The sequence below is a fragment of the Carettochelys insculpta genome, chromosome 31 (assembly GCF_033958435.1).
Source record: "Carettochelys insculpta isolate YL-2023 chromosome 31, ASM3395843v1, whole genome shotgun sequence".
In the NCBI taxonomy this organism is placed as follows: domain Eukaryota; kingdom Metazoa; phylum Chordata; order Testudines; family Carettochelyidae; genus Carettochelys; species Carettochelys insculpta.
The window spans coordinates 14,097,818-14,118,533 of NC_134167.1; the positions used below are offsets into that span (position 1 = coordinate 14,097,818).

Here is a 20,716-nt window from a genome sequence, read left to right on the forward strand (position 1 = left end):
AGACCTCCTCCCTTGCTTCTACCTTTATTCATTTAAATAAAAGCCAGTTTAGAAACAGCAGCAGCCGGGCTCCCTCCGGAAACCCTCCCTGCCCCCGGTCCAAACCTGTCCCAGGCTGAGGTATAACCGGTCACCGGGATCCAACCGCTCCAGGGCCCATTGCAGGACAGGGCCGGCGGATTCCCTTCTCCGTCCTGGCGTGGCCACGGTGCCACGAGCCCACGTCCTCGCCAGCGGGGCTGCCCCGGGCGCCTCCGAGAGGGGGGAGGCTCGAGAGCCGTTGGGACACGGGGAAGGCAGCCGACAGGCGCATCGTCCCGGCAGGCGCCGGGGGCCAGGCTCAGACCGAGTTCTCCTGGGGACTGTGGCTGCTCCTGCGGCTCTGGCAATTTCTCTCCTTCAGGAGGCTGGTGGTCTCGTCAGCCACTGCGGGCGCCACCTTCTCTGTCCAGCCGGGCTCTGTTTTGAGGGCGCCGCTGTCCGGGGACTGGGGGCAGCTGTCCAGGCGCGAGGCCATCAAGCCGTTCTGGTACTGCTGGCGTGTGATCTGCAGTGGGGACAGAGGGTCAGCCCATGAAACCAGCCCGGCCTGCGGCTGCTGTCCTTCACCAGCAGAAAAGAGCAGCACCGCACTACACATCCCAGCATGCCCTGCTCCCTCCCTGCAGACTGCACATCCCAGCATGCTTTGCTCCCTCCCCCAAACTACACATCCCAGCATGCCCTGCTCCCTCCCCGCAGACTACACATCCCAGCATGCTTTGCTCCCTCCCCAAACTACACATCCCAGCATGCCCTGCTCCCTCCCCCCAGACTACACATCCCAGCATGCCCTGCTCCCTTCTCCAGACTACACATCCCAGCATGCCCTGCTCCCTCCCCCAGACTACACATCCCAGCATGCCCTACTCCCTCCCGACTACACATCCCAGCATGCCCTGCTCCCTCCCCAAACTACACATCCCAGCATGCCCTGCTCTCTCCCCGACTCCACATCCCAGCATACCCTCCTCCCTCCTCCAGACTACACATCCCAGCATGCCCTGCTCCCCGCCCCCCCAGACTCCACATCCCAGCATGCCCTGCTCCCTCCCCCCCAGACTACACATCCCAGCAAGCCCCGCTCCCTCCTCCACCTCCCAGGCGGGATAATCCACAGCGCTGCCTTTGTGCCAATCACATCTGTCCTGGACAACCTGATTGCCCGAGCGGCATTGCCAAGACTGGCTGAAATCGGCCCCTAGGTTCCCACCGTGCCCCCGCCCGCCCCACTGCAGAGACACACGGCAGTCACCAGAACCAAAAACTCTTCAGCCGTCAGACGCGTCCCCCCCGAACGACCCGCCCGCCCAGCGCCGAACTGCGCCACGGCCTTCGTTACCAGTCGGCGAGCAGGTGCTTTCGCCGGCGGTGATTAATTCCTCCTGTGCGGCCTGTCGCACCTGCCCCCAGCCGCGAGCTCGTCCGGCACAGAGCCGGCTGGGTTCCCCACGACCCCGGCACGGTTCGCAGCCTCGGCGTCTGTGGCGGGAGGGGAGCTCGGCGAGGGTATTTGCTCAGCAGATGCGGCGACCGGGAGCACCTCAGAGACTGCTCTTCCTGGCCGCTTCCACGGTCGCATCCGCCGGGGAGCCTCTGGCTTGACCGAGGCAGGTCGGCTCGCTGCCCGGACAGAAGCCGTCCAGGTTGGGAGCAGCCCACGCCGGGCTGGGCAGCCGGCCACGAGCAGCCAAGTCTTTCTCCTTTCCTGGGGCTACTTTCAACCTGATCCCGGCAGCCGCTCACTGAGCAGCTGTGCGGCATCCAGGCACCTGCCCTGGCAGCGGAGCCGCCTGCAACGTGTGTCTCCTTTGAAAAACACGGCGTGCCCTTGGGGAATCCATGGGGAGTACTCGGCAGCCCTTTCCCCTCTTCCCTGCACGCCAAAGTGATTCCTTGAGGATCCCCTCCATGATTTTCCCAGGGACTGAGGTAAGGCTGACCAGTCGATAGTTCCCTGGCTTGTCCTCCTTTCCTTTATTAAAGCTGGGCGCTGCATTTGCCTTCTTCCCGTCATCCGGGACCTCTTCTGATCGCCACAAGTTTTCAAAGATGATGGCCAAAGGCTCAGCAATGACCTCTGCCAATTCCCTCAGCACCCTTGGATGCATTAAATCCAGACCCCTGGATCTGTGTGCATCGAGCTTTTCTAAATAGCTCTTAACCTGTTCTTTCCCCACCGAGGGCTGCTCAGCTCCTTCCCGTACTGCATTGCCTCGTGCAGTAGTCAGCAGCTGACCTTGTCTTTGAAGACAGAGGCAAATAAAGCATTGAGTACTTCAGCCTTTCCCACATCATCTGTCACCAGGTTACCTCCCTCATCCAGTAACGGCCCCACGCCCTCCCCTATCACCCTCTTATTGTTAACATGCCTGTAGAAACCCTTCTTGTTGCCCTTGCCAGCTGCAGTTCCAATTGTGTTTTTGCTTTCCTGATTACTCCCCGGCATTCTCCAGCCGTATATTTATCCTCCTCCTCAGTCACCTGTCCACGTTTCCACTTCTTGTCTGTATCCCTTTGGAGTCTGAGCTCACCAAGGATTTCCCCCGTAAGCCAAGCTGGTTGCCTACCATGTCTGCTTTTCTTACTGTGCATCAGGATGGTTTGTTCCTCCGCCTTCAATAAAATACTTCTTTAAAATACTGCCAGGTCTCCTGAACTCCTTTCCCCTTCATATCCGTTTCCCAAAGGATCCCGCCCATCAGTTCTCTCAGCGAGTCGAAGTCGGCTCTCCTGAAACCAAGGGTCTGTATTTTACTGCTCATCTTCGTTTTGTCAGAATCCTGAAATCCACCATCTCATGGTCACTGCAGCCCAGGTTTCCTCCCACTTCTATTTCCCCTACTAGTTCTTCCCCGTTTGTGAGCAGCAGGTCAAGTTGTGCGACCCCTGGTCGGGTCCTTCAGCACTTGTACCAAGAAGTTATCCTCAGAGTTCTCCAAAAACGTCCTGGATTGTCCATGTGCTGCTGTATCGGTCTCCCAACAAATGTCCGAGTCTCCCATGAGAACCAGGGCCTGTGATTTAGAAGCTTCTCTTAGTTATCTGGAGAAATTCTTGTCTGCATCATCTACTGATCTGGCGGTCTATCACAGACACCAACCACATCATCACCTCTGTTGCTACCACCTCCAAGCTTAACCCAAAGCCACTCAACTGGCTTTTCTCTCTCCTTATACCGGAGCTCTGGGCAATCACACTGCTCCCTCTCATAGAGCACAACTCCTCCTTTTCTCCCCACCTGTCCTTCCTGAACGCTTTATACCCTCCCACGACTCCGCTCCAGTTACGTGAGTCATCCCGCCAAGTCTCTGTTATTCCGAAGGGTCCTTTTCCTTACCAGCCCTGGCAGGGGACCGAGCGGGGCCTGGCCTGTCCCCGGCTGTCCTCCTCTGCGTTCTCCGGCGGAAAGGGGACGCTCCAGCAGGCAGGCTCGAGAGCCCACTCCGTGTTCGTCGGCTTGTTTCCAAACGTCTCCTTCCGCGAGGCCGCGTCTCGTTCTGAGCCACCTGCTTCCCGACTCCGCTTCCCAGGAGCTGGGATCTTCATTCTCAAAGCCCACGCTGGGAACCGCCCCCCAGCCGCCGCCAGCTCCTCTGCTTTCTGCAGCACCAACGGGCCACGGAGGGGGCACTTCTGACCCATTCTAAGCACCGGTGCCTGGCCTGACCTGGCTTTGGATGATGATCTGCCTGATCCTAGGAGCTGTTCCCCATGCGCTGGGGAACGGCCAGTCTGGGAGCTGCACCTCTTTGGCCGGTTGTGGGAAGAGTACAGGTTGATCCTCACTCAGCCGGCACGCAGGGGACCTGACCGGCGCCGGACCACCGGAGGTCAACATCCGCTAGCACGGCCTCTGCCGCCGGGCTCTGAGAAGGCATTTGGGGTAAATGGTGTGAGGGAGTCGGGGGTGTGTGTGATGGGCAGAGCAGGTCCCAGCGGCTAAGGATGACCCCTGGGGCTGTGAGCTAAGCTGGCAGGTAACACCTCTGCCCTGAACACAGAGCAGGGAGGAGCCGAGCTGGGTTTGAATCGGAGGCGGCAGTTAGAAGCTGGGGGAGTTGGAAGGAGCCAGCCTAGCTGGGGGGGAAGCTACACCCCAGAGGGCCCCCCTCGGGCTCTTCTCCCCAGGCTGGGTTGGAATGACTGTCTCTGCCGGCTGCACTGACCCCTCTGTGCTGAGCTGTGTCTGTCACCTCATAAACTCCCTGTTCTACCTGCTGAGTGAGTCACTCCTGCCTGCGGCCGGGGGGCAGAGCTTGGGGACCCCTGAACCCATCGCAAATGGCGGCTCAAGAACCACCAGGAGCAGCAAGACTAACTTGCGGGGACCGGGGGAAACCAGGCCACGCCCATGAGAAGGGGCCCGCCAGCTGACCGAAATCGCGCCAGGTTACGGGCGCTGCCGGACAAGAGAGCTCCCTTCTGCGGCACAGGGTCAGGAAGGCGGCGCCCGTTTTCGGCCATTCGGCCTCTCACCGAAATGGCACGAGCGCCGCGCTCTGTGCCGGGACTTCTCTTCCCACGCGGCACGGGCCCAGCCGGCTCGGCCACGCCATCGATGGGGGGGCGGGACTGCGCGCAGGCAGGCTGCTGGGGAACGCTCCTCCCTCGCCTGGCCTCGTCCCAGGGCTTCGGCTCGCCGGTGCGGGCTGAGCGCTTACGAACCGGCCCCCGCCAAACACGGGCTTCATTTGGGGGCCAGACACTTCCACGAGCTGGCCCTGGGCGGCAGCTGCTTTCGAGCAGCAGAGACCAGAGGGGTTCGAAGAGGAAAACCCGAACGAACTGGGCCAGGACTCTGCCCGAGCGGCCCCAAGATCTCCGCCACCGCAGCCGCTCGGGGCCTTGGGTTCGTCCCCTGCGCCAGCAGCCCAGGGCCCGAGTGCTACCGCCCCCCCAACGCACCCCGCAGCTCACCTTGATGAACTGCAGGTCGGTGAGGGCGCGGACGCTGAAGTCGGAGACGTACGTGGGGCTGCTGCCCACGTTCAGCTGGTTGCTGCTGGTGCTGACGACCGGGGAGGAGATGGAGTCGGAGCGCTCGTGGTAGCTGAGGGATGCGGAGCGGTTCAGGTGGCTCATGTGTGATGGGGAGCGCAGCTCTGCGGAGACGCGGGCAGGGTGAGCTGGCACCCCCCCCGCCCGCTTGCCCTGCCCGGCGCCCAGCCAGCTACTGGCACCTGGGCCGCGCCCTCCCTCTGCTCGGACCGGCTGCCCGGGGCAGGCAGGGGGCAGGGCTGGGGCCAGCCAATGCAACCCTGCCCCCAGCCCAGGGCCGGGCAGAGCCCCTGTTCCCCCCAGAAAGCCCTGCCAGCTCTGGGCACCGCCCCCGCCAGGGCCTGGCGCACCCACACAGGCCGACACACAGCACGGAAGGCCGAGCCTGGGGGTACGGGGTCCCCCACTCACACCAGACCAGGCCGGCCACCCCGGGGGAGGAGCCAGGCCCCCCTCAGAGTCCCCCTCAGCTGGGCCTGCACCCCACACCTGCCAGGGCCGGGCGCGCAGGGGGCAGCACTGGGGGGCCTTGCTCCAGGCCCCAGGATTGGGCTGCAGCAGGACACCGGTGGGTGACCCGGCCGGAGCCCTGGGGCAGGGGCAGGGGCGCTGACCAGAGGTGCAGCCAAGCCAGGGCAGGGCCGGGCAGGGCACAAAGCCAAGGGAACCGCCGGCGAGTTTCTGCCAAACCAGCCGTGACCACGAGGGGGAGCCAGCGCCCCACAGCTGCCCAGACTGACCCACATGCTGAGCAAAGGCCCCGGGCCGGGCTGGCAGGGGCTGGGGGGTGGGAGTGAGGGGCACCGGCAGGGCTGGGGGGGTCCCAGGGCCGGGCTGGCAGGGGCTGGGGGTGGGAGTGAGGGGCACCGGCAGGGCTGGGGGGTCCCAGGGCCGGGCTGGCAGGGGCTGCGGGTAGGAGTGAGGGGCACCGGCAGGGCTGGGGGGTCCCAGGGCCGGGCTGGCAGGGGCTGCGGGTAGGAGCGAGGGGCACCGGCAGAGCTGGGGGGGGGGGTCCCAGGGCCGGGCTGGCAGGGGCTGTGGGTGGGAATGAGGGGCACTGGCAGGGCTGGGGGGTCCCAGGGCCAGGCTGGTAGGGCTGTGGGTGGGAATGAGGGGCACTGGCAGGGCTGGGGGGTCCCAGGGCCGGGCTGGCAGGGGCTGCGGGTAGGAGCGAGGGGCACCGGCAGGGCTGGGCTGACGTCTCTGCCTGCTGCTGGCCACACCCGGGCGCTGCCCGTTTGTGTGTTGCTCCCACTGGCAGGAACTGCAGCTCCCTGGAGACAGATTCCCACGTTCCCCAGGGTGTCCAGCTCTGGCCCTGCAGGGGGGCACCTTACCCAGAGGGGAGGGGCTGAAAGGGTGGGGGCGGAGCTTAGCCAGCGGGGGGGGGGGCTAAAGGGGCGGGGCTTACCCAGAGGCGGGGGCGGGCTCAGCGCCATCACGCCGTAGTAGGAGAAGGCGCCGGTCTCGAACTTCATGTTTTCCTTCCCAGCCTCCACCTCCACCTTCCCCTGCAGCGAGCGAGACGTCAGAGCCGGGCGCCTGCCAGCAGCCCCAGCCCGGCCCTCCCCAGCCCCGCAGCCGGGCGCTGGCGAGGCAGGGAGGGCCGGGGACCCCGGCAGGGCAACGGGGCCAGCCCCCGGGAGACGCCCTCGCAGGGGCTCCCTCCGCCCGAGCCCCCGGTGGCTGGAGCACCTGCAGCAGGAGGACGAAGTAGTCGGCCGGCTTGTTGCGCTGGTAGAGGAAGTGCCGGGCCGCCCGCTTGTTCTCCTCGTCGAAGTGCAGCTCGTGGATGACGTCGGGGTGCTTCAGCAGCCGCAGCAGGATCTTCTCGGACACCAGCGCCGGCGTGAAGAGCGGCACCTCTGCGGGGAGGCAGGGTCAGCGCCCGCCCCGTCCCAGCCATGCGGCCCGCTCTGGTGCGGAGCGCCTGGCCGGGGGAGAGGAAAGGGGAAGCTGGAGCCCAGGCTTGGGGGAGCCGGGCCCAGGGGCTGAGCACCAGGGCGGGAGACAGGCGCTGTGGGCTTGCCGGGAGGGAGCAGCCGGCCCGCTGGCTCAGACTAGAAAGGGCCCCGGGTCCTGGGCCGGGTGTCTTGGCGCACCCACCCCCCAGGCCAGTGGGCGGCCAGGCCTCCCCTCTCCACAAGGGGCCCAGTGGCTGGGACGGACACTAGGTAGCCTGCTGAATCCTCGCGTGCCTCAGTTTCCCCGCCTCTCCACGACTGTCTCTGCCCAGCGGGCGCTGCCAGCAGACCCAGAAAGCCCTCGTTTGCCGGGCGTCGGCGGGGAGGCCGTGGGCAGATTCCAGGGCCCCAGGAGCGCCTGGCCCTGAGCCCCCCACCACCTCTGCAGGGCCTGGGGCCGCCAGCTCCGGCTGAGGGACTGGCTCATGCCACCGGCACTTTCTGGGCACCCCCGGAGCAGCGTCCCAGCACAAGGACGCCAGCACCACTGTCTGGCCACCCGACCTGCCCAGCCCAGGCTGGTGCTGCCGCCCCCCAGATCCCTGCCCCCGCTCCCCTGGGACCCCCGGCCCGGCCAGGAGCCCGGTGCGCTCACCTGTGGCAAGGAAGCGGTGCGCAGCCAGCAGCAGCTGGGGAGAGATCTTCACCTTCAGCTCGTTGTCCGAGTCCTTGAAGGCCGAGAAATCCCTCTTATTCTTCTGGTTGGCCACACGCTTCCGGCTGCGGTTGTCGGCTGCGGGAGAAAGCGGCGGTGTGGGGCTGCCAGGCCAGCCAAGAACGTGCCCAGAGCTCCACCCCCAGCCAGCGCCCACCCAGGGGCTGCCAGGCCAGCTGGGAACGTGCCCAGAGCTCCCCCTGCCCGGTGCCCACCCAGGCTGCGGGGCAGGACCCAGGCACCTAACTGTACAGGTCCGACTCGTCCAGGATCTCCGACTTGATTATCTCCTCAATGACGTCCTCCAGCGTCACCAGGCCCAGCACCTCGTAGAAGGGGTCGCCCTCGCCCTCGTTGTTCACCTTCTGCACGATGGCCAGGTGCGACTTGCCTGGGGGCAGATGGAGCCTGTCACGCCTGGGCTGGGGCGGCCCCACACGGGCACATGCTGGCCAGCTGCCCAGGCCCAGATGGGTCAACCGGCAAATCCCAATGGCACCAGCCTGACCCCAGTGCAGCCCCAGGCGCCAGCGCAGTGCCCAGCAGTGCAGGGGGCGGGCACAGCCGAGAGGTGCAGTGCACAGGGGCCAGGTATGAGCGCAGTGCCTGGCAGTGCAGGGGGCTGGTGCAGCCCAATAAGTGCAATGCACAGGGGCCGGGTGCAGCGCAGTGCCTGGCAGTGCAGGGGGCGGGCACAGCCCGAGAGGTGCAGTGCACAGGGGCCAAGGGCCAGCGCAGTGCCTGGCAGTGCAGGGGGTGGGCGCAGCCCAAGAGGTGCAGTGCACAGGGGCTGGGTGCAGCGCAATGCCCGGCAGTGCAGAGGCGGGTGCAGCCTGAGAGGTGCAGTGCACAGGGGCCGGGTGCCAGCACAGTGCCTGGCAGTGCAGGGGGTGGGTGCAGCCCGAGAGGTGCAGTGCACAGGGGCCAGGTGCAGCGCAGTGCCCGGCAGTGCAGGGGGCGGGCACAGCTGAGAGGTGCAGTGCACAGCGGCCGAGTGCCAGCGCAATGCCCGGCAGTGCAGAGGCGGGCGCAGCCCAAGAGGTGCAGTGCACAGCGGCCGAGTGCCAGCGCAATGCCCGGCAGTGCAGAGGCGGGCGCAGCCCGAGAGGTGCAGTGAACAGGGGCCGGGTGCCAGCGCAGTGCCTGGCAGTGCAGGGGCGGGCGCAGCCGAGGGGGCAGTGCACAGGGGCTGGGTACGAGCGCAGTGCCTGGCAGTGCAGGGGCGGGCGCAGCCCGAGAGGTGCAGTGCACAGGGGCCGGGTGCAGCGCAGTGCCCGGCAGTGCAGGGGGCGGGCACAGCTGAGAGGGGCAGTGCACAGCCTGGTACAGCAGCGGGTGCCAGCCGTGCCCTGGGGACTGAGGAGAAGGTGAGTGGCGTCGGGCTGACGGGGTGGCGGAGGCCCAGCAGGGAGCGGTGCCACGGTGGGCCAGGCAGGGGCGCCAGCGCCAGGCAGACTTGCCCTCGGCTGCGCCTTCCCTTCACCCCCCAGTGCCTCCCACCCCCGGCTGCCCTTCCCACAAGCCCTCCACAACCCCCGCATGGTGCCTGGCGGGGGGGGTGCACACACACACACACACACACACACACACGCACGCACACACACACAGGCTGGTTCTGGCCGCCTGTCCCTGCCGCTGGGGGCCACTGACCACAGAGCCCTGGGCACAAACCACCACCAGGCCATGAACGGAGGAGAGAGCCGGGCAGAGAGCCCAGGAGTCCTGGGCCCAGGCCCCCTGCTGTAACCACCAGCCCCCACCGCCCTCTCAGTGCCGGAGAGAACCCAGGAGTCCTGGGCCGCACCCCTTACTCTGACCACCAGCTCCACCCCCCCAGGCCAGAACCACCCACCCCCTAAAGGCCAGGGCCAGAAGTGGGGGACAGCCCCCGCAGAAAGCACCAATTCCAGCACACAGCTGCCTGCAGCCCTCGCCGCCCCCCCGCTGGCTGGGGCCCCCCGGGAGCAGGGGAGACAGCTGCCAGGGGTCCTGGGCTGCTCAGCTGGCACCAGGGCACCTCTACCCGCTCCCTGCCTGACCGATGGCAGAGGCAGCCGACATGCCCGGCCGAGCTCTCCCCATCTCCCACCCGCGGGCACCCGCTGGAAGGGCGCTGGCAGGGGGCAGAAACCCCAGCACTGCCCCCAGTTCCTGGGGGCCAGACGGGCAGAGCTGGCAGCCCAGCCCAGCCCCCCCCCGCCGTGCCCAGGGGGCAGGCATGCAGGTTACCAGCCGCCCCGGCCAGGCAGCCACCTCTGGGGTGCAGCCGGCCGGAAGGGAGGGACCGGCAGGGGCACCCGGCCCAGCCTGTGGCCCCCCATGGGCAGAGTGCGGGCGGAGGGCGCTGGCAGGTGCCGCACCCTCTGTGCCTCCGACACCAGGGCTCCGGCGTGCCAGGCGGGAGCAAATGGGCCGTGGGTGATGCTGCTGGGCGTGGGCCGGGCCAGGGCCATTTCCTGCCATGCCAAAGGGGGCGCGCTGGGGGCTTCAGCCTCCTCCCCACAGCTCTGCCGACCCCTCAGGAAGCGAGCATCCGGCACAGCCCACAACCCACCTGCTTTGCAGAATTCGGGGCCAGACTAACCCAGGCAGGCTGCGGGTGGGAGCGAGGGGCACCGCCAGGGCTGGGGGTCCCGGTTCCCCGTCCTCGTCCGCACCCCAATGGACGACCGACGGCACATGGCCAGGGCAGCCCCAGCTGGTGGAACGGCCCCCGGGGGAAGGCAGGACCCAAGCTACAGCGGGGCCCTAGCAGGCAGGTGGGACCCTGGCTACACCCAGGGGTGAGCCGTTAATCGGCCCAGTTTTAATTGTTTCACCAGCGTTTAACCCTAGTTCGTACTCAGCCCTGCAGGAGGGCAGGCGACCGGACAGGATGGCCTCTTGAGGTCCCTCCCAGTCCTATCATGTCACGAGCGCTGAGGCCGGAGAAACTCGTTCCGCTTACTAAGCCTAGCCCTGGGCTTCCCTGCGAGAAATGCCGGGGATCGCGGCCCCCAGTGCGTCGGAAGAGCCAGCAGTGCCGTAGCTGGAGAGCAGAGGGTGGGGCATGGCACCCGGGCCTCCAGCTCTGGGGAACGTGGGCTCTGGGTGCAGGGTTCTGCCACCGAGGCAGCCGTTGGCCGGTGAACGCCGCCAGCTGCCCTCTCCTCCCAGTGGCCTGGAAACGGGCTGGGAGCACAACCCGGGCTCTGCTCCGCCTTGGCGTCAACCCGCCCGCCCAGCCTGGCCCAGGGTGTGGCAAGTGGGGCTGCGAGAGGGCACCGAAGGGATCCCATCCTGCTCGGTAACAGGCAGCAAGCCAAGTGCACCTTGGACCCATCCACCGCTGGGTTTGGTTCTGGGCGTGCCTCGGGAGCCAGGCCAGCCCATAAACCGCACGAGCTGGGAGAGGCCGGTGGGGCGGGCGGGCGAGCTCTTCCTGGCCTGCCTTCTGCGGGGGAGAAGCCGCAGGCCTCTTTGAAGCCGTGTGCTTCGGGGCTGGCCTCTCTCCCCACAGAAAAGCATCCCAAAAAAGCCACCCTGGCGCCCGCCGGAACCAGCACGCCGCCACCCAGCTAGGCGTGGGTCCCTGCCCCACGGAACGGCACCTTGACCGCGTCGCGGAGAACGTGCAGCCAGAGCTCAAAGCCGGCTGGCTTTTAGCTCTAACTCCAGAGGTCCCAGGTTCCAGGCCGCCTGTGGGCAGTTACACCTGCACCAACGGGGCTTCTCCGGGGGGCAGAGAAGGAACCCGCTGTCCGAAGGGCAGGAACGAGGGCTCAGCTCTCGGACCGGTGGGGGTTGCCGTCCCAGAGCTCTGCCCGAGTCAGAACCGAGCTCGTGTGCACCTGGCGGACGAAACCACCAGCGGGAGCCGAGCCCCGAGGCGGGCGCGAGGGGACAAAGCAGCTCACCCCCGGGTGACTGCAGACGAAATTCAGCATCGAGCAATTCAAGCCGTGGCCCCTTGGAAAACACGGGCCCTGGCATGCGCCTGGGGGGCCAAACTGGCTGAGATCTGGAGTCGCTGGGGTAAAACACCCACTCCCTGGGCGGTAGCGCTCAGAGGGGCCAATAAACCGGTTAAGAAAGGGCCAGAGAAGGTGGCGGGAACACAGGCCCTGGGATGGCCCTGCCCTGCGTGCCAGCCCACCTCAGAAGAGACCCCCGAGGAAGGGCAAAGCTGCAGAGAAGGGTAACAAACGACCCGGGGCAGAAAACTGCCTCTGCGGGAGCAGAGCTGAAAAAGATGGAGGCTTCTGAAGCCGCCGGGAGCCCAGAAGGCTGCGGGCAGAGGAGCAGCATTTCTGGCAGATCTAGGGAAGGGATCGTTCCCCTTCCTTCAGCACCAGGGAGGCTACGCCTGGAGTGCGGATGTGAGAAAGCCGGAGCAGGCCCAGCAGAGGGCAACGGAAAATGATTAGGGGCTGGAGCGCAAGACCTATGAGGAGAGGCTGAGGGATTTGGGCTTGTTTAGTTTACAGAAGAGAAGACTGAGGGGTGATTTGACAGCAGCCTTCAACTTCCTGAAGGGGAGCTCTAAAGAGGCTGGAGAGAGGCTGCTCTCAGTGTTGACATGGCAGAACAAGGAGCAATGGGCTGAAGTTACAGAGGGGGAGGTGCAGGTTGGATATTAGGACAAACTCTTTCCCCAGGCGGGTGGTGAAGCACTGGGATGTGTTGCCTAGAGAGATGGTGGAATCTCCATCCCTGGAGGTTTTTAAGTCTCGGCTGGACGAGGTCCTGGCTGGGATGGTTTAGTTGGGGTTGATCCTGCTTGAAGCAGGGGGCTGGACTCTGACCTCCTGAGGTCCCTTCCTGCCCTGGGACTCTGTGGCACTTTTTGGGGGCTCACGTCTGCTGAGAGAGACGAGCTTTGAAGCGACAGTCTGGGAACAGGGCGCTGGGCCGAGGGGGTTATCTCAGGAGCCTCCCAGCTGAGCGCCCTCACACCGCTGCAGCACAACCCTGCCTGGCCCCAGACTGGCGCACGCCGCAGGCTGCTGGGCTGGAGACAACAGAACCTGCTGTGCTGGTAGCCACAGAGCAGCTCGCCAGGGCTCCCCAGCAAGCCCAGAAGGAATCGCTGCAGGTACAGGCAGCTCCTTGGTTGGCCAGCCCCACACGTGGCCTGAGCCTTGCAGGACTCCCAGCCCCACAAGGAGGCATCTCCCCAGGTCATAGGGCCAGTCAGGAGGGGCGCTCAGGTCTTTTTTCTGAGCTCCCCTCTTCACCTCCTGGCTCTCTCGGCCGCTCCCCGGGCGGGAGAACACCCTGCTGGCCAGACCGGCCCAGCCTGCCCTGCTGGAAAGGGCAGAGGACAGCGATAAGCGGGACCTAAGGAATTGCCCTGGGGCAGGGTAGGAAGGTCTGGGGTCGGGCAGGCGCCTGGGCAGGGTGTGCGTCTATCAGCAACCCGCCTGCACCAGCTCGAGCAACTCTCCCGCCTGCAGCGTCTGCCCGGCGGTAGATGCCTCGTGCCCCGCTCCGGCAGGGCTCAGCCTGGCCAGGGCCCCAACGCCCGAAGGCATCACGGGGCCGGCGCCCAGGGGTGCTTCCGAGCGCTGCACTCCCAGGGCACGTCCTGCGCCACGGCTCGCCCTGGCCAAGCCAGAGGCCGACGCCCGGGTGGGTGTAGGAGGCACCGCCAGGCCCCCAGCCAGACGGGGCAGAGCCTGGACCACAGCCCGGGCCTTGAGTCACAGTGAGGAGCCGGCTGAGCCGAGCGCAGGATTGCAGGGGCCCCGGCTGCAATGACCACCAGCCTCCCCACGCTTCGGGGTGTCGGGCGAGGCAGCAGGCCCGGCAGAGGGGAGCAGGGGACCACGGCTGCCCTTTGGCTGCCCCGGGCCCCAGAGAGGCTGTGCCAGCTCCTGCCACCTGGGCGCCGCCCTCCTGCCCCGCCCAAGATGCTGAGCTGGTGGGGGGCAACCAACAGCCACAGGCCCCCTGCAGCCCCCTCCACCATACACCTCTGGCACGCCTGGGCCATGGAGCCGCCACTCCCTACCTGCACTGCCCACGCTGGTCCCTGCGCCCTGTTCCGGTCACCGGCGGGGAGAGCGCACCGCGCCGCGCCGTGCTGTGCCGGGGGAGAGCGCGCCGTGCCGTGCCGTGCCGCGCCGCGCTGGGGGAGAGCGCGCCGTGCCAGGGGTCCACGGCTCCAGCGAGGGAAACTCAGGCAACAGAAAGGCCTTGCTTCGGCTCCATGCAGCCGGGGCCCCTCCGCGGATTAGACAGCTGGTCCCACGCAGGGCGGCAGAGAGACACCCCTCGCCTTCTCCTGGGGACACTAAACCGAGTTCCCCACCCCCCTCCCGCGGGGGGGCCCAGCGCCGGAGCCAGCGCCCCGCAGGGGTTGCCCCGGTTCCCAACACTGCTCCCGCTCGGGGCGCCCCTGCTTAGCCGCCCAGGGTTGCGGGAGCGGCAGCATCTCGCCAACAGCTCACGCCCCACTGACTGTCCCCCCTCGCCCCAGCCTCGCTCGCCTCCCTGGGCCCCGGCCCTCCCGGGGCGCTGAGCAGGCTGCAGTCACCGCTGCATGGGCAGAGACGTGCCGCAGCCCAGGGTCCCAGAGCCCCACAGCCGGGAAGAGGCAGACCTGCCCGAGCCGGAGGGACCCAGCCTGTTGCTGCAGCTGGACAGGACTGAAGCAGTGCCGGTGGGGGTGTTACTAGGGGCTGAGACAGCCACAGCTGCTCCCTCCAGAGCCGGTCCTGGAGCACCCTGCAACGCTGGCGCTCAGGGCGGCAGGAGGGGCAGCGACAGCCTGCAGTGCCTGCGTATTTTACCCTGCCTGCAACAGCCAGGTCCCCTGTCCTCCCGCATCCAGAGTGCCCCCGAGGCTGACGACTGCCAGGCACCCGCCGGGCTTTGGGCCAGACCCAAGGCGAGGAGCCAGGCTTGGGCTGCAGCGGGCCTGTTCCCTGCAGACCACCCGGCCACCACCCCGGCCTTGCCAGCTGACGGCTCCTGCCGCAGGCCTGGCCGCTGGCTTTCAGGGGGCGTCACGCGCATACGCCCTGGTGACTCCCGGGGACGGGTCCTGTCTGCGCTTCGCCCCACACCACAAAGGTTGCGTCGAGCCAGCGCAGGTGTAGACGCTGCCTCTGACGAAGAACGGGGAAACCTCCCTCGGCCGGGACCTGACCGGTGCCGGACCATGGGGGGTTGATACCGTCTTGCCCATCCCCAGCACCTCCCCGGCTTCCTGGGGGCGGAGAAGACCTTTGGGGTCCCTTGCAGCGAGCTAGCAGCACAGAGCCCTGAGATCCGGGGCTGGAAGCAAATGTTCCGGGGCCTCGGGAAACAGGGCTGCACCCAAGGCGAGCGGTCGCCCGGCTGCCTGAAATCACACCAGGTTCCGGACGTCGCCAGACGAGAGAGCTGGATTAGAGCCATTCACCCTGCACTGCCTCGGCCCCAGCGCCTCCTCCGGCTGCCCGCCTAACCAGGGCTTCTCCGAGCCCCAGGCCAGCAGCCGCGGCAGCGCCAGGCCGAGCCATGCCATGCCCCTCGCGTCAAGGCGGTCGCCCAAGGGGCAGCGCCCAGGCCCAGAGCCGGGGCTGGAGTAGGGACCCCCTCGGACTATGGCGCCCCACTAGCTCCCCGCAGCTGCTAGGCTGGGATTGGGCACACTCGCTAACAAGGACCAGGAGTCATGGCCGTCTGCCCCACGGCCGCGCTCTCTTCGAACCAGCCCCGGCCCGACCCTGCTAGAGCAAGGAACCCCCTCGCCGGGGCCTGGGGAGCCAGCAGGGAGCTGCCGAGGGGATGGCTCCAGCCAGGCTGTGAGCTTGCACAGGCCTGCAGGAGTGGGGAGGAAAGATTCCTCCTTGAGCACCGTGGAAGAGCCTGCAGGCAGCCCCGTGCTTAGACCCCACTGGGACAGGGGGTGTGGGGGCGTCATTCCCCCGGTGAGGTGTCCTGTGTTTCCTGCAGTCCTGCAGGGACCCCGGGTGGTGCCTCAGTTTCCCCGGGCACAGCACCGGCGCAGAGCGGTGAGGGGAGTTCGGGTGTGAGGACGTCTCACGCGCAGACAATGGGGCTCCAGGCTCTTGGTAACCCAGGCAGCCAGGTGACCCCTTTCTTCCCCAGGACACAGGCCAAAGGCGGGAGGAGGGGCCTGGCGGGTTGAACTGGAATGGGGCTGGGAGTGGGGCAGTCTGGGCTGGCTGGAGAGGCGGGCAGGGGGCCAGGGCCCAGCTCGGGGACCCCTCTGGGCCCCTCTCCCCAAGGCAGACGGTGCTGGCGGCTTCTGGTCCCTGTGCTAAGTCTGTTCTGCACCGTGTCCCTGTGGCCTGAGAACCTCCAGTTCCCCGGCCGGGCGAGAGTCACAGCTGCCTGCGGCTGGGGGGGGGCAGGGTCGGGGATCCCCCAAGCATGACAGGTGCCCCGTGGTTTGGGGCCTGGGAGGGGCAGAGACACATCGATAAGAGAGGTGCCAGTGGGGGCCGTTATACCAAACAGAGAAGGGAAGACCCCCGGCAGCTCCACGCGCCCCTCCCTTCGCGGCTCACTTTCAAGGACGTCGAACCCCCGCACGGGGTCCGACGGAACGTCAGCCGGGCGCTGACGGGGGGCAGGGGCCCTGGCACAGCACTGGCAGACAGACGGGCTCTCGGTGTGGCACCCAGGGCAGTTTGCAAAGGCAACACCGGACAGCCGGCGGTTTGCTCCTGTGCCCCCCAGTTGTCCGGTCTCGGCTCTCGGCGGCTGAGCAAACCCGGAGTCGGGGGCGGGGGGGGCGGGAACCAGCCAGGCCTGGGACCACCCGGACAGGCTGGAAGATGCCACAGGAGGGGGTGCAGTCCTTGGGCTGCTGCTCTGCTGGAGGGGAAGTCCCGCTGAAGGCCCCCAGGGAGGGCCGGGGATGGACTGCGCAGCAGCCAAGAACGGAGGGAGAGGCCGGAGAGCGGAGAATTGCATTGCTCGGCAGGCCAGAGACCGGGCAGTCCACGCTGGAGCTGCGGAGCCCCAGATCCCTGCTCTGCTGCGGACAGTCTGTGTGACCTCAGGGGCCTGGAAAGCAGAGCTACCGGCTGGGTGCCCAGCGGCGAGCGCCAAGGGGAAGCGGGCAGGCGGGTGGCACGGGGCGTGGCCGACACAGGTGAAGAGGCTCACGCAGAGGCCATGCAAGCCCCTGAACGCAGGGCCTGGCCGGGGGAGGAGGAACCGGCGTTCCCAGCAGCCCGGGCAGAGCCGAGGCTACCGGCCAAGCAGCCGGCTGCGCAGATCGTGCTGGTCACGGTGCCCTGAGTCCCAGAGCCAGGGGCGACATCCAGAGAGAGCCGGCTCGGCGCCCTCCCCCCGTGGGACATTCTCCTCCACCCCGGAGGTCCCCCTGGGCCCTTCTCCAGCCCGCCCGGCGAGGAGCTCAGCGCTGGCTCAGGCCGGGAGGGACGCTGCTGCCTGTGAGGATCGGTGCTGGGCCAGGCGCGCAGGGCACAGACGGGGAGCCCAGCAGCCCTGACGCTGCCGGGGGCCTCAGCATCCCACCCACTCAGCCCTGGCCCCACTCAGTGTCCAAAGGCAGCGCGAGGCCCCATGGGAGGCGAGCGGGGAGCTGCCGGTGGTGGCCAGCCCCGGCTCAGGGCACCCAGAGCTCTCCAGTCGCTCCCTGCGGTAGGTCCCTAAGGCCGGGGGGTGGTAATCGGCATTGGGGGCTGACTGCCCCTCCCCGGCCCTTGCCAGGGACACGTGCAGCCTCAGCTGTAGCCAGCTCTGAGGCCGCCCTGGCTGCCGTCACAGGGGCAGCGTGTGGGGGGCGCGACCCACAGGTCAGCACAACATGCACAGCCGCTCCCACTCCTGCACAGACCCTCAGACCCCTCTGCCCCCCCGAACCCCAACCTTCTGACACGCACTCGGCAGAGAAACCCTCCCTCCCGCCGATCGCCACAGTAACAGGTCCTTCCTTTGCTAGCCGCCCGAGATGCCAAGCCCCCCACCTCGCCCGGGGCTGCATTTCCCTCCCAGCGCCCACACGTCCGGGGACGGCCGCCCCGGTTTCACTTTCAGGCACCAATGGGCCAGGAGCGGATCCGAGCGCTGGGGCCCAGCCCTGCAGGGGGTCGGCCGGAGAGCTGCTCAGGCTGGCCCGAGCAATCTGCAACGTATGAGCCTGAACTGAAGCTGCCTGGGCCCCACGTAAACAAACAGCCCCTCCCTCCCGCCCACTGCCTGCTGCTCACCCCGGCTGGAGACGGGCAGGGTGGCCCTAGCCGGGTGCCAGCCAGTTATCACCCCAGGGCCCAGCTCCGCCGTGCTTCCTGCAGCTGATCTACGACCGTGAGCGCTAGCCTGCTGGTACTTCCTGTTGGCAGGCCGGGCCGAGCTCAGCGCCCTGGTCGCACGCCACCGAGCCTGGCGGCGATGCCTGGGCGCTCGCCTGGGTGCCACTGAGCCCAGCCGTGGAGAGAGGGTCCTGATGGCCAGCCTAGTCCCTTTCCTTACGTTCCCTGGAGCTACAGCCACACGCCTCCGGCCCCGGCGCTCCCCTGCAGCCGCACGCCTCCGGCCCCGGCCCCGGCCCCGGCGCTCCCCTGCAGCCTGACACATCACCCACGCAAGCGGAACCCAGCCAGGGCTGGCTTACCCTTTTTGAACTCCTCCAGCATCGCATCCAGCTTGGTGTCGTGGAAGACGAAGTGGACCGGGTGGTTGTAGAACTTGGTGATGGTCTTCAGGGGGGTGCAGTCGTCAGGGTCCACGAAGGCCAGGTCCTTGACGTAGAGGATGTCGACGATGTTGGAGCGCTCCTCCTCATAGACGGGGATGCGGGTGTAGCCGCTCTCCATTATCTCCGACATGGTGTTGAAGTTCAGGATGGCGTCGCTGTTGATCATGAAACAGTCGTGGAGGGGGGTCATGACGTCCTCCACGGTCTTAGTCCGGAGCTCCAGAGCTCCCTGGATCATGTTGAGTTCCTCCTTCACCAGGTCGTTGTAGGGCTCCGTCACCTTCAGCATCTCCACCAGCTTCTCGCGGTTGTAGACGGTGCCGATCTCCTGGCCCAAGATGCAGTCCAGGAGCTTGCTGATGGGGAAGGAGAGGGGGAACGTCACCAGCATGAAGAACTTGGTGATGACAATGGTGTTGGCGCCCACGGCCAGGCCGTGCCGGGAGCACAGGGCCTGCGGGACGATCTCGCCGAAGATGACGATGCCGATGGTGGAGGCGACGACGGCGGCGACGCCGGAGCCGATCAGGTCGTCCAGCAGGATGGTGAGGGTGGTGTTCACCAGCACGTTGCCCAGCAGCAGGGAGCAGAGCAGGTAGTTGCCCTTGCGGCGGATGGGCTCAATCTTGCGGGCGTAGCGCTTCTCCTTGTCGGTGCCGCAGTTCTGCACGATGCGCAGCTCCATGGGGTCCAGGGCCATCAGGCCCAGGTTGAGGCCGCTGAACATGCCGGAGAGCACCAGCAGGCAGAGGATGAGGATGATCTGGAACCAGAGGGGCAGGAGCGACTTTTTCTCCTCCACCACCCTGAGCTGCCCGCCGGCGCCCTCGTGCCGCAGCCAGGGCTGGCCCGCCCCGCGGGCGGTGCACAGCACGTACAGCTTGGACTGCTCGTGCTTGCGCAGGGGCTGCACCTGGACGTGCAGCAGCCCCGAGGTGTCGCGGGCCTCGTCCAGGCGGGGCTGCACCACCAGGTCGGGGCTGTGCTCGGGGCAGCTGGCGTTGGCGCTGGCGCTGGCGTTGCCCGGGGGCGCCTCGGCGGGGGAGCCGGCGCCCAGCTCGGCGAAGGCCACCAGCTCGCCCGTGCGCGGGCGGAGGCCCAGCCCGAAGAGCCGCAGCTGCACCCGGCTGCCCTCGGTCACCCGGATGACGCCGCCCTCGGGCACCGCGTCCACTCTCTTGCTGCTGCCCTCCAGCCGCATGCCCAGGACCACGCTGCTGCCGCCGCCGCCGCCGCCGCCGCCCGGCGGCCCCGGCCCCGCCGCCAGGGGGAGCGCGAGCGCCAGCCCCAGCAGCGCCCGCAGCGCACCCGCGCCCCCGCCGCCGCCTCCTCCGCCTCGCGCCATGACCGCCGCCGCGCGCCTCGCAGCAACCGCCCGTGTGCCCGCCCGCCGCCCGGCACGTCACCGCCGCGCGCCCCGCCCCGCCCCGCCCCGCCAGCGCCTTAAGGAGGCGCCGGGCGCAGCGTGTTAAGGGGGTGCGGTGCGCACGGGCGGGGGTGGGGTTTAAGGGGTGCGGGGTGATTCCCGGGGTGGGGGAGGGGTTTATGGGGTGCGCGGTGATTCCCGGGGTGGGGGAGGGGTTTATGGGGTGGGGGGGTGATTCCCGGGGTGGGGGAGGGGTTTAAGGGGTGCGGGGTGATTCCCGGGGTGGGGGAGAGGTTTATGGGGCGGGGGGGTGATTCCCGGGGTGGGGGAGGGGTTTAAGGGGTGCGGGGTGATTCCTGGGGTGGGGGAGAGGTTTATGGGGTGCGGGGTGATTCCTGGGGTGGGGGAGAGGTTTATGGGGCGGGGGGGTGATTCCCGGGGTGGGGGAGGGGTTTATGGGGTGGGGGGGTGATTCCCGGGGTGGGGGAGGGGTTTATGGGGCGGGGGGCAGTTCCCAGTGGGGGAGGGGTCTATGGGGCAGGGTCTGTTCCCGGGTGTACAACGCTCTCCCATTGTTCACGTGGGGCCGGGCCCATTGCGAATGGTCTCTGGGTGAGGCCGGGGGCACAGCCCGACTGCCTGCGGCTCTGCCCTGGCCCCTTCCTGCCGGCAGGCCTGGCCCTCTCCTTCCCCCCACCTCCTCCTGGTGTCAGTGCACCACAAGCCCGGGGCCCGGCAGAGGCTGGCTGGGGCAGCGACTCGCCCACACCCGCCTCCCGAGGGCTGCTGGCCTCCGCCCCCGACAGCCCTGGAGCCGAGCCGAGCCACCAGCCAGGGCTGGGACCGAGACGTCTGGTTCCCGCGCTGCCCAGCCGCCTGTTGGCCTGTTGACGCTCTCCCGGGGGCTGCCCAAAGCTGGGCACGTCGGCAACATTAACGAGAGTGGGCCCGTCACCCCGCCCCCATCACTCCGCCGGGCCCCCTCCCCAGAGCATCCCGCTGTGGGTGGCTTCTTCCCAGCACCCTCT

General features: G+C 67.6%; 1 protein-coding gene across 2 annotated transcripts; it reads right to left on the bottom strand.

Moving 5' to 3' along the window:
* Positions 1 to 10: 10 nt before the first annotated feature.
* On the bottom strand, positions 11 to 19,670 carry CNNM4 (cyclin and CBS domain divalent metal cation transport mediator 4). 2 transcript variants are annotated; one of them, XM_074981975.1, is made up of 7 exons: positions 18,239 to 19,670; positions 7,907 to 8,050; positions 7,600 to 7,737; positions 6,736 to 6,905; positions 6,452 to 6,551; positions 4,960 to 5,144; positions 11 to 547 (listed from the first exon to the last, which is right to left on the bottom strand). In XM_074981975.1, exons 1-7 carry the CDS (start codon positions 19,665 to 19,667, stop codon positions 341 to 343), a joined length of 2,373 nt encoding a protein of 790 aa, XP_074838076.1. In that variant the 5' UTR covers positions 19,668 to 19,670; the 3' UTR covers positions 11 to 340. The 2 variants fall into 2 exon arrangements, 1 of the variants encoding a protein (XP_074838076.1); XR_012642986.1 differs by having other exon boundaries at positions 411 to 547; positions 4,960 to 5,092.
* Between the last annotated feature and the right edge of the window lie 1,046 nt (positions 19,671 to 20,716).

What these genes read in the sequence shown, in the direction of transcription:
- CNNM4 (XM_074981975.1), bottom strand. Translation starts at nt 19,667, where the DNA reads ATGGCGCGAGGCGGAGGAGGCGGCGGCGGGGGCGCGGGTGCGCTGCGG. An exon ending in GGACGAGTCGGACCTGTACA is followed by an intron (nt 7,738 to 7,906) that starts GTTAGGTGCCTG and finishes TTTCTCCCGCAG; the next exon opens with CCGACAACCGCAGCCGGAAG. An exon ending in GAGCCCGCCCCCGCCTCTGG is followed by an intron (nt 5,145 to 6,451) that starts GTAAGCCCCGCC and finishes GCGTCTCCGCAG; the next exon opens with AGCTGCGCTCCCCATCACAC.